We start from the raw sequence: 12607 nt of genomic DNA, 5'->3' as shown, positions 1-12607 counted from the left end.
TTAATTTTATTTTTCTATTTTTACTGGAGACAGGGTTTCACCATGTTGGCCAGGCTGGTCACTAACTCCTGACCTCAAGTGATCTGCTTGCCTCAGCCTCACAAAGTGCTGGGATTACAGGTGTGAGTCCCTGAGCCCGGCCCTGCCTTATTACTTTATAGGATTTCTTTATAAATATCAGATATGAGTCCTTTGTTGCTTATAGGTATTACAAATATTTCTATGAGTAAATAAGTACAAAAGCCCTTGGTTTTGGTGTCTTCTGAAGCATCAGGGCCATTGAAACAAGCATATAATCTCTATATCTATTTGGATCACTAGTGTAAACCCAGCTCCTGGCACCTAGTAGGTACTCAATAAATATGTTGAATGGATGAGGTGGATAAGACTAATGTAGGTACTTAGCTCTATGTTGTACTGATCCCTACAGCCAAACACCAAGAGGACCCGGGGGAAGCAGATTTCCTTTGGCTTAGCCAGCTGTGACCTTGGGAAGAGGAAGACATCCTGGCCCTTCTCTACTAAAAGAGCAGAAATAGCTACAGTCTTGAAATGAGGAGCACAGATGTGGGGAACAGAGGTTACAGATGAAAAGACAGGAACTAGCAGCAAGTAGCAGGCCAGCCAGATACTTTAGAAGGAGACACTCAGTTGGGGGTGTCAAAAAGATAGTGAGGGTCTCTGAACATCACCGTGGACCTTTGTATAACAAGAACCTCTAAAGGTCACGTGGACCTTCCCTTGCCTCAAGACATGTCCAGTCTTAGAGCTTGTTGGCCAAGAGAGCTCTTCCACACTTAGAAACACATTTCTTTCTCCAAAGGAGGTTCCCCTGAAACTTTGGTTGCAGGGTCTTATTCCTATCCCCCATTGGGCAACTCTTTTAAAAAAAAAAAAATCAGCTTCAACTTCCTCGTGGCCTGTAATGTTCATCCTGAGTATGGAAAACCACCGAGTCAGCCTCTTCTCCACGTACTGTTTTTATGGGTCTGTTGCGTTCTACAGCATTTTTCTCTTGCTGTCTTTCTCTCCAGTGTCCTTGACCAGATGTGGTCAAGAGTCTCTCACTGATTCCTATTACTTTAGGAGAAAGAATTTTCCCCTTGCAGCACCCTAACAAACTCAGTGTCCCCTCCTCATGTCCTTCAGAACATAATGTGGCATTTACCCAGAAGCTGGTAGCAGCATCCCAAATTTTTATGTAAACTGAGCTTGGGCAGCTATCTAGTTGGAGAGAGGCTGGGTGACTTGTCATGAAATTGCATTTGTATAGCAGGCATAGTGCTTTCACTTAGAATATGAGTCTATGTTGGGTGTGGAGTGGGAAAGAGGGTTGTGGCAAAAGGAATTGTTGATTACTGGTAGGGACCTGTGGCCTATGTGGGAAGATCCTCTGTGGGGCAGCCTTCTTCAGTCTTGCTTGGCAATGGTTAACTTAGCCTATATCCTGAGGTCCTCTTAGCCCCATGGCCTTCCTCCTGGGCCAAGTACTGTCTACCAATGACTTCTCCGTAGACTACCTGAGTACTCATCTTGAAGCATCTTAAAATTCCAGTGCCCCATAGATCCTGGACCTCCTAACCAGCATGGCATAGTCATAACACTAACCTGACACGGCTGGAAACTTTTCTGTCTTTTGTTCTGTGGGGGAGGGTGCCCCCTCCCATTTTTCCCCCTTACTGTGACCCCTCCGCTGCTCCCTCCCTCCCAGAGGTCAACTTCTTTCCTGCTGCCCAGAGCTGAGGTGACATCCCCTTCCGGCTTCATTCAGTTTTAGGAGGATGTAGTGATGGGGGTCGGATAAGGAAGTGTGGCCATCTGTGCTCAGCACTGTCATCATTCCCTTTGCTTCTCTATAACCTAGCTCCCCTTCCCCAAAGCCACCTGGATACCCACCCTACGACTCCCTTAGGCAGGATGGTTCCAGGTGTTTTGGAGCTACAGCTCTGAGATTACTGAGTATAGCTGGGAAGACTTGATAGCAAACAAAATGGTCTGGCGAACTATAACTGGATATAGAAAAGTAATCTTCGAGAGGCAGTGCTGAGAATGGAATACGCCACAGCTTTGTAATCACGTGGATTTGAATCTACGAAAGGCTCAGCCATTTATTAGGTATGTGACCTTGGGCTATGTCTACCAAATGGAGACATAATTTCCTTTCTGCAGCATATGTTTCATGGTGAGAAGTTCTATGCAAACCTACCCCTAAAGTCTGAGAAAGCTGAGTGGCCAAAGAAAGATGCTGATAAATCTAGTTTCTTAGAAAGAAGTATTTAATAGGGACTTGCAAACACTGTCGATATCTTGGGTAGTGGTGAGACCAGGGCTTATATACCTTATAAGGAAGGCATACTTATACCTTATAGGGAAGGAAAGTGTAGGGCAATTGTGAATCTCCCTAAGTGCAGGATTCATGGTCAATTGTTTTTACCTAAGAGCAGGATTTATGAGAAGTACATGCTCTTACCAAGGAATGGAAATCGTAGAGGCATTCTCAGAATTGTAGTTAATCAGAAGTCAACATGGTGGATTAGCATCCAAGATGGAGTTGCATTAGCCTTCGCAGATGATGAGAGGATTAGGATAATATAGCATTTGGAACATTCCCTGCACACAGTAGGACTCTTAAGATTTTACCGAAGAGAGAGAGCCATAAACAGGGATTAGGCATTTGGAAGGGGCAGCTCAGGCTCTCTCTGGGCCTCACACGGAATTTTAGACTTCCCAGAGTGTGAGGGCATACCTACCTAGAAAGGGTTAATGATGGACAGTCTCTCACATAGATGCAGGTGGGAGCTAATAGGGGCAGCATCCCCACAGTGGGTCACAAGCCAATGATGAGCAAACTTTATCTCGAAAGAGCCAGGATGCAAAAAGACTGTATCTTGCCAACGAGATTATCTAGTTTCAAACTACCCTCTGTGCTTACTGCCCGCTGCCCTGTGATTATCCTCTAGACCAGGGTTTCCTAAATTGGCCTGGTCATAGGAATCACCTGTTGGGAACTTCTTTTAAAATATAGATTTCCAGGCCTCTTTCCTGGAAATTCTGTTTCCAAATGTCTGGTGCTGGGCCAGGAAACCCACCCTTTTAAATAAGTGCCCCAGGTGACTACCATGATCTGACCGGGTTGGGAAACATTGCCCCAGTCTGGTGGTTCTCAGTCCTGGCTGCATATTAGAATCTCCTGGGAGCTTTAACAAAAATATACCTCTGTCACAGGAGGAAACACTGTGACAAAGGCATATGTTGTCACAGAAAGGCAAGGCTCAGGGTCTTCAAAGCCATGGAGGTGCTTTGATTGAATCTGACTGTGTGGGTTTATATGTGAACTCATTTAATCCTAATAATTATCCTAGGAGGTAGGCCGTTGCAATATATCAGGTGGAAAATGAGGTTAGTGTGTTGGGGAATGGTAAAAAGATTAAAAAGTTATTTAGGTTAGTTGTTAGAGAATTGCAAATCAAAACCACAATGGGATACGACTTCATATCCAGTAGGCTGGCCATAAAAAAGAGAGAAAATAACAGAAAATGACAAGTGTTGGTGAGGGTGTGGAGAAATTGGAACATTGTCCATTTGCTGGTGGGAATATGATACGGTGCAGCTGCTATAGGAAACAGTTTAGTGTTTCCTCAGAAGGCTAAACACAGAATTACCACATCACTGAGCAATTTCACTTCTAAGTATATGCCTAAAAGAATTGAAAACAGGGAAACGATTATTACAGTTCGAGAAAACAGAGTGAAATGGCAGGCAGGCAAGGGAGAATGTGGCATTTTCAAGGAACAGCAGATTCTTCAATATCCAGTTGGATGCATGCAGAGACATGTAAAGTGAAAGATGAAGTGGTAAGCTTTGGTGATACGTTACACAGCTGAAGGCTTCTTTGACGTGAACTTACTGTTTTATGCTTGATAATAAGGTCCGTGAACACAGAGATTTTATATATTAAAAATTATATTAATTTCTAAATGCCTTATATTTTAAAATTTCTGCGATGTTTGCTGACACTTTGTAATTGGCACATCTGGGTCTTCTTTCTCTATCAGACCCTTACATATGGAGTCTCATTCACTTGCACAGTGCCCGTTTATGATGCTCTGTTGATGATGCCCAAATATCTTTGTCTTAGACTTCTCTTCTGAGCTCTGAACTTGGATGTCTCAGCACTTCCAACTTGTGATATCCAAAATGCAGCTAGTTATCTCCCAGATACACGCTTTGTATTCCGTCTTCTCCATCCCAGAAAAGGGGGTTCCCCTCCCATTTGTTCGTCAGCCACCTGGGATTCATTCTTGACTCCTTCATCTACTTCCCCGCCTCCTTGCCCACCACCCATCAATCACCACTTGCCATCCATCAACTCTACCTCCTAAATAATTTTTTTGGATTTATTTATTTATTGAGGTAAAATTTACGTAACACAAATTTAACCATTTTAAAATGTACAGTTCACTGGTGTTTATTATATTCACGATGTTGGACAATCATCACCTCTGTCTAGTTCAGGCGTCCCCAAACTACGGCCGCATGCGGCCCCCTGAGGCCATTTATCCGGTCCCCTGCCGCACTTCAGGAAGGGGCACCTCTTTCACTGGTGGTCAGTGAGAGGAGCACAGTATGTGACGGCCCTCCAACGGTCTGAGGGACGGTGAACTGGCCCCCTGTGTAAAAAGTTTGGGGACGCCTGGTCTAGTTTTAAGACATTTTCAACACCCCAAAAAGAAATCCTATATCCATTAAGCAGTCAGTAATCACTCTCCCCTCTTCTCCCCTCCCCTCCCCTCTCTGACTAGTCAACTGCTAGTCAGTTTTTGTCTTTATAGATTTCCCTATTTTAGATATGTCATATAAATGGAACCATACAATACATAACTTTCTGTGAATTGGTTCTTTTACTTAACATAATTTTGTTGTTGCTGTTGTTTTATTTTTTGCCCTCAAATACTCTTCTACCAAAATGTTTTCCAGGTTCATCCACATTGTAGCATAGATCAATAATTCATTCCTTTTTATGAATAAATAATATTCCATTGTATAGATATAACACGTTTTGTTTATTCACCCATCCACAGCTGGACATACGGGTCATTTTCACTTTTTCTGACTGTGAACAGTCCTCTGTGAACATTCATATACAAGCTTCGTTTTAATATCTTTTGTTTAAATTTCTTTTGACCATATACCATTGCTGGGTAATATGGAAATTCTGTTTAACTTTTTTTTTTTTAACCTAGGCTAAACTTGAACTCTTGAGCTCAAGCCATCCTCCCGCCTCAGCCTCTCAAGTAGCTGGGACGACAGCGACATGCCACCGTGCCCAGCCTATGTTTAACTTTTTGAAGAAACACTAAACTGCTTTCCATAGCTGCTGCAACATTTTACATTCCCAGCAGCAAGGTACGAGGGTTCGTTTCTCCACATCCTCACTAACATTTATTATTTTCCATTTTTTGATTATGGCCAACCTAGTGGATGTGAAGTGGTGTTCCACTGTGAGGTTGATTTGCGTTTCCCAAATGACTAACCTAAGTAACATTCGAATTTGCCTACCTCATAGGGTAATTATTAGGATTAAATGATTATATATACACATATAACTTAGAACAGTGCCTGACATATAGTAAATAACGTAAAAGTATAAAAAAGAAATGGCCGGGCATGGTGGCTCACACCTGTAATCCCAGCACTTTGGGAGGCTGAGGCAGGTGGATTACCTGAGGTCAGGAGTTTTAGACCAGCCTGACTAACATGGTGAAACCCCATTTCTATTAAAAGTTCCAAAAGTTAGCCAGGAATGGTGGCGCGTGCCTGTAATCCCAGCTACTCGGGAGGCTGAGGCAGGAGAATCGCTTGAACCCAGGAGGCGGAGATTGCAGTGAACCAAGATTGCACCATTACACTTCAGCTTGGGCAGCAAGAGTGAAACTCTGTCTCAAAAACAAACCAACCAACCAACCAACCAACCAACCCAAAAGAAAGTAGAAAAGGAACAAAAGAACAGAAGGAAAGAAGGAACTCTTAGCTACACTTCCCTTTCTTATTGTCCTGGGTCAAAGTCCACAATTCCACTCCTAATTTATAAGGCCCCAACTGGACTCCTTTCATTTCATGAAAGTTTCAGGCTTTCATTTCAGGCTCTTACAGTCTTTGCCTACTCTATTCCCCCTGTTTGACACAATTCTTTCCCTTGCCCCCAAACTCCTTGCCTAGCTAACTCAATTTTTTTTTTAAATTTAAGAGCTTTTTTGAGGTATAATGTGCAATAAACAGCACAGATTTAAGGTGTACAGTTTGATGTTTTGACATATGTATACATTAGCAAAATATCACTACAATCAAGATAAAGAGTATATCCATATACCCTTGCATTTCTTCCTGCTTCTTTTAATCCTTCTCTCTCAACCCATGCCTTGGGCAACCCGCTGACTGTCACTACAGATGTTTTTCATTTCTAGAATTTCATATGAATGGAATCAGGTAGTATGTATCTTGTTTGTCTGATTTCTCTCATTCAGCATACTTATTCTGAGATTCATCCATGTTATATGTATCAACAGTTTGTTTCTTTCTGCTGTGGAGTAGTGTTCCATCATATGGATGCCCCTGTTTGTTTATTCGTTCACCTGTTGGTGGACATTTCAGTTGTCTCCAGCTTGGGGCTATTACAAATAAGGCTTCTATAAGCGATGTGTGGAAGTCTTTTTAGGGATATGTTTTCATCTCTTTTTGTTTTTCAACTTTTGTTTTAGATTCAGGGGGTACCTGTGCAGGTTTGTTACCTGGGTATACTGTGTGATGCTGAGGTTTGAGGTACAAATGGTCCTGTTACCCAGGTAATGAGCATAGTACTCAACAGTTAGTTTTCTAACCTTGTTCCCCTTTCCTTGCTCCCCTCTCTAACAGTGCCCTGTGTCTACTGTTGCCATCTTTATATCCATGAGAACCCAAACTTATGAGTAAGAACATGTGCTGTTTGGTTTTCTGTTCCTGCATTAATTTGCTTAGGATAATGGCCTCTGCCTCATCCAAGTTGCTGCAAAGGACACAATTTTGCTCTTTTTTATGGCTGCATAGTATTACATGGTGTATATGTACATTCTGTTGATCTAAACCATCATTGATGGGCACCTAGGTTGATTCTATGTCTTTGCTATTGTGAATAGTGCTGTTGATGAACATGTGAGTGCATATGTCTTTTTGGCAGAATGATTTGTTTTCTTTTGGATGTATACCCAGTAATAGGATTGTTGGGTCAGATTGTTCTGTTTTAAGTTCTTTGAGAAATCTCCAAACTGCTTTCTGCAGTGGCTGAACTGATTCACATTCCCACCAATGGTGTGTAAGTGTTCCCTTCTCTGTGGCTTCACCAACATCTGCTTTTTTTTTTCTTTTTAACTTTTTAATAACTGCTATTCTGATTGGTGTGAGACAGTATCACATTGTGCTTTTGATTTGCATTTCTCTGATGATCAGTGATGTGGAACATTTTTCCATAAGTTTTTTTGACTGTTTTGTCTTCTTTTGAGAAGCGTCTGTTCATGTCTTTCACCCGTTTTTTAATGGGGTTATTTGTTTTTTGCTTATTCAATTGTTTCAGCTCCTTATAGATTCTGGATATTAGACCTCTGTTGGATATAAAGTTGGCAAATATTTTTTCCCATTCTGTGCTTTGCCTAGCTAACTCTTACTCAACCTTGAAGTCTCAGCTTAAATCATGACTTCCTCATCACAGAGGCCTTCCTGATTTTCCAGACCAGGCACCACGTGGTATATAACATAACACTTTATCTCTCAGACCCAGGTAAGAAAGCCCCCTGCCCTGAACTTAATGCTTTAGAAGGCATCATATAGTATAACCACAAAGGAAATAAATCCATTAAAAACACAGAACTGTTTCTGTCCCTTGGGATTCTGTGCTCAGTGTTGGCATAGAACAACCAGTAACACTGAACACACACCCCTGAGTCTAATACAGCTCAGGACCCAGGGGATCACTTATTTATATATCTTGATCTGTCTTATTTATTTAAGTTGATAAACACTGTATGTATTTATTATGTACATGATGTTTTGAAATATGTATACACTAACAATATGGAGAGCTTCATTTTTGTTAACCTTGTGCAATTGCGTTGTTTTAATTGGAAAATTTTATTGTTCCAATTTTAGTATATGTGCTACAAGTAAACACACTTTATGTCTTTAGAAAAATAGATAACTGTGTCTGGATGCCCTGAAGATTTGTGAGTTGCATCACTGTGAACTTTGGAGGCTGCCATGGTTTTGGAGTACAGGCAGGAATTGAGCCATCAAAGTGCTTAGCTAAGAGAAAAGAAAATTAACTTGTCAAATCCTTTCTCTTAGATAGCATGGTTGCAGTTGATTCTCTTTTTTTTGAGACAGAGTCTTGCTCTATTGCCCAGGCTGGGGTGCAGTGGCACGATCTTGGCACACTGCAATCTCTCCCTCCCAGGTTCAAGTGATTCTCCTGCCTCAGCCTCCCGAGTAGCTGGGATTACAGGTGCCTGCCACCACACCCAGTTAATTTTTGTATTCTTGGTAGAGACAGGGTTTCGCCATCTTGGCCAGGCTGGTCTTGAACTCCCGACCTCAGGTGATCCACCTGCCTCAGCCTCCCAAAGTGCTGGGATTATAGGCTTAACCCACTGCGCCTGGCTGGGTAGTAGATTCTTGCATGACATATTATCTACCAGTAGTGCTAAGTGTCCGTTTTCTTGCTCTGTTTCGAGTTCCAATTTCTGGTCCTGGAGGAACCCATGAATTAGTGTAGTGTTTGCAACATTACAGGTGGTTGCTAAGGAGCATTTTGTAGTATTAAATAATTTATATTATTCTTACATTTTTATATTTGTACCTCCAGATACAACATGTAAAACATGATATTGATTCTTTTTATTGACATTAGATGGACACTGAATACTAGAATTGTAAGTAGGCTTGTTTTTATAAAAATATTTAATTAGGCCAGGTGTAACGGCTAACACTTGCAATCCCAGCACTTTGGGAGGCCCAAACTGGGAGGATCACTTGAGCCCAGGAGTTTTGAGACCAGCCTCAGCAACATAGGGAGACCCTGTCTCTATGAAAAAATAGAAAAAAATTAGCCAGGCGTGGTGGCATGCACCTGTGGTCCTAGCTATTCAGGAGACTGAGGTGGGAGGATCTCTTAAGCCTGCGAAGTTGAGGCTGTAGTGAGCCATGATCTCGTCACTGCACTCCATCCTGGGTGACAGAATAAGACCTCATCTCAAGAAAAAAACAAAACAAAACAAAAAACAATGCTCTTTGATTAGATTTCAATTTTCAAAAAAACATTTAATGAAAATGTTCAGCTCTCAAGTAGGAACTTTGTCTCCTATTATCTCCCTTAAATAAAACAAATACTGGGTTTAGGATGGCCATGTTTTTAGCAACCCAGATTCACAATCAAGGGATTCCAGCCAAACTTTACTCCTCTCTTTTCCCATTCTCTTTGCTTATGAATATTTTGTCTTCCTTCTTGCCTTAGGTAGTGAGGTATAAAAAGCTTGAGCTAAGTCCTTGATAGAGGGGTAGGATGTACCTGTGATTATCTGTTGGAGTTCTTTCACTGGGGGATTTGGGAAGTGGTAGATGAATGGGGATGGGGTGGAGGAAAGTCACCGATTTGTTGCCTCATCCCATCCAGAGTCTTTTTATTTGTTTTTTGAGATGATGGTCTCACTCTGTTGCCCGGGCTAGTCTCAAATTCCTGGCCTCAAGCGATCCTCCTGCCTCCACCTTCCAAAGTGCTGGGATTACAGGCAAGAGCTACTGCACCAAGCCCCAACCAGTCTGGAGGCTCCTGTTGCTCCAGCCAGGCCAGGCACTTTGAGCTGCTCTCTCCAGAAGCCCTCAGGGGCCACTGGGCTGTAACGTCTGTGTTTGTGGAGCCAGGATTTGTAGCAGCTCCCTCTCATGGGCTTCCTACCCACTCTGGGGCTTCTTTTCTGCAGCTGGAAGAGGGTCGTGAGAATAGATGAGGACAGGGTCTGCGGTTCATTCTTCGTCCAGTTGCTCCATGATCATGATAGACCTGGTTGTTCCCAAACTCAGAGAAAAGGGAAAAGAGCTGAACCCAGAAGCTGCGGGTGGGGCTGGTAAGAAACGCTGGCAGACAGCAGGAGAGGTGTGAATAGGGGGAGGTCAGCCGGAGGAACACAGAGAGCTAGAGCTAAAAACCAAGTCAACAGTAGAATATAGCCTTTGTCGTTGACATCTCTCTGGATCAGAATGAGTGAGCCACACACCACAGGTTCTTGGGGCAGGCAGTGCAGTACAATTGAAGAAGCACTCAACTTGGGGATTTTTGACCTGCATTTCAGTGCTGGGGCTGCCCCTTAAGAACTCTGCCAAGTGACTTCTCTGAGTCTCAGTTTCCTCTTTAGTACTTTTAGCACAGGCTTTGGATTCAGATAGACTCTGCTCCTGGCACCTGCACAACCTTGGACAAATTACTTAACCTAAGAGTCTCAGTTGCCTCATCTGTAAAATGAACAACACCTTAGAGTTGTTGCTAGGAGTAAATAAGGTAATTGATGGGAAGTAGATTCTATTGGTAATGGAGGATGGCAGAGTAACAGTGAGTTTGGAGCCAGGTGACTTGGGTTTGAGCTGACTGCCCGCAGCTGAATGTATAACCTCTCTGAGAACCAATTCCTTCTGTGTAAGAAGGGGTCACACGATGCCTTCTTCACAGGGTCCTTGTGGGGCTCTGGTGAGATAAGATGTAGGAAAGCATTCTGTAAAGCTCTGTACAAATGTGAAGGATTATTTTTGTTCTTCAGCTCACCCTCTAACAAAGGCTGAGTAAGTACTGAATTGGCCCAAAAAGGGAGGGCAAAGGAAGGAATGTGAATCTTAGCGGGAGTAGCAAAAAAGCTGGAATAATCCCCACACTGTGTTTCCAACACCTTTCATGAAGCCAGCGCTCTGGGGACTAGCACACCTCCAGGGAGGGAGGTGAGAGACTGAGGGTTGAGGACGAAGTGGGCTATGAGGAGAGGAAGAAGGGGCCCACTGCTGTCAAAGCCCGGGAGGACATGGAAGGTCCTTGTCTCGTGAGGAAAAGAAGATGGTGTCTCTCAAGTCCCAGCTCCCCTTCTGTTTCCTCCGCGAGCCAGACTCTCTTGTGATCCACAAAGCACAGCTCCCAGCTTTGAGCCAAGAAATGCTGCCTTTCAATGCCCCCCACCTGGCAGCTACTGAGCAGATTCAAATATGCTCAGGGTTGGAGCCTAGAGAAAAAAGATAGGACTTCTGCTGTCCCCAGCGGAGGCTAGTTTGTGCCTCCTCATACCCCACCAGGCAGGGCAGAGCCCTTCAAGCCAGCCTCCTCCTCCTCTTCCACCCTAATGCCCTCCACTTTCTCTTGATCTGTCTGAATCAGGACATGATGCCAGGGCTGGTCCTGAGCCCCACTGAGAGGCCTTCCCTTGGGAGCTCAGCCCATGGGATGTGCCAGGGAAATGTTTCCACAGATTAGTGCCTCCTGGGGTGAGACAGTAGCAGCAGGTGGCAGGAACAGGGCAGGGTAGGAACAAAGCCCAGGGAGCCCTTGGGAGGAGCCCAAGGACAGAGGCTTTCTTTTCCAGTCTCTGGCCTCTAGAACCAGGAGGTTGGGTTTCCTCCAAAGCCCCTGCCTCAGTTCCACCCCTCAGTGATCAGCTGGTGAGGCATAGATCACTTTATTTGACTAATTGTGGTGACAATCATGGTAGTATCACAGTTTAAGCAAGCCCAGCTCCAGAAGTAGAATAAATTGGAGAGTAGGGGGAGAGACGCAGAGGAGAGAGGAGAGATGAAGAGACAGCTCATGAGTCCAGGAAGAGAGGATACAAGGGGAAAGAAAGTTCTAGCAAGAAATATATAAGCCCTGGGGAAAGCATCCCAGCAAGAGTGCCCTAAACTAAAGACTCCTATCAGGCAACACCTGGTTAGAATTTTTCAAATCTACATTTGTTAAGTCAAGCCCGGAGGGCGAAGCAGTGAAACCACCAGCGTAAGACAGGTAATAGACAAGAGGGCAGCAAATGCCAGTGGATCAAGGGATGCAGATGTCAGGAGAAAGGGGGAAGCCAGGTTTCTGCTGACTTTACCTTACCCCCGGCCTTGTTCTTGGGTGAGTTTAAGAGTGAGCAAGATAGATGAGCAATGTTTTACAATGTGATCTTGATCAAAAGTTTCATCAACACTGGGTTTACCCCCTTGGGTTAGTACCGGCCCAGGGTCGAGCATGCCTATCCCAGTGGGCCCCTTGACCTCACAGTTTGTGCTGGTGAGAAACTGGCTCCTTGTCTGTGTCAGCATTCTGGATCAACTCAGAAAAGAATTTCACTTGGTTCTCACAGGCTTGGACTGAGATTTTCTCGTTGATTCCATGGATGCTGAGGAAAGTTAGGTACATTTGGGGAAGGAAGGGCCAAGTGCCACAGCACCAGTGTTACTGCACTTTCCTTACTTCCCTCGCCAACCTGGAAACGACTGGCCCTCCAGGGATAGGAAACAGGCAAGGGAGGGGCCGTCTGGGGTTTCATATGACATGCTGGTCATTTCTCAG

The 12607-nt window shown here is 43.9% G+C and overlaps 1 protein-coding gene across 1 annotated transcript in view; it reads right to left on the bottom strand.

Annotated features, from left to right (window-relative positions):
* Positions 1–4846: 4846 nt before the first annotated feature.
* The window catches only part of PM20D1 (peptidase M20 domain containing 1), a 29601-nt gene continuing 21840 nt past the window's right edge, over positions 4847–12607 (bottom strand). Inside the window, 1 exon segment of the mRNA XM_003938338.4 lies at positions 4847–12434. Within this exon segment, the coding sequence (XP_003938387.2) occupies positions 12311–12434 (124 nt within the window). The 3' untranslated portion in view covers positions 4847–12310.

This window comes from Saimiri boliviensis, chromosome 14 (genome assembly GCF_048565385.1).
Source record: "Saimiri boliviensis isolate mSaiBol1 chromosome 14, mSaiBol1.pri, whole genome shotgun sequence".
In the NCBI taxonomy this organism is placed as follows: Eukaryota; Metazoa; Chordata; class Mammalia; order Primates; family Cebidae; genus Saimiri; species Saimiri boliviensis.
Note: the sequence above shows the minus strand (reverse complement) of the source record. Positions and strands in the feature narration are given on the sequence as shown.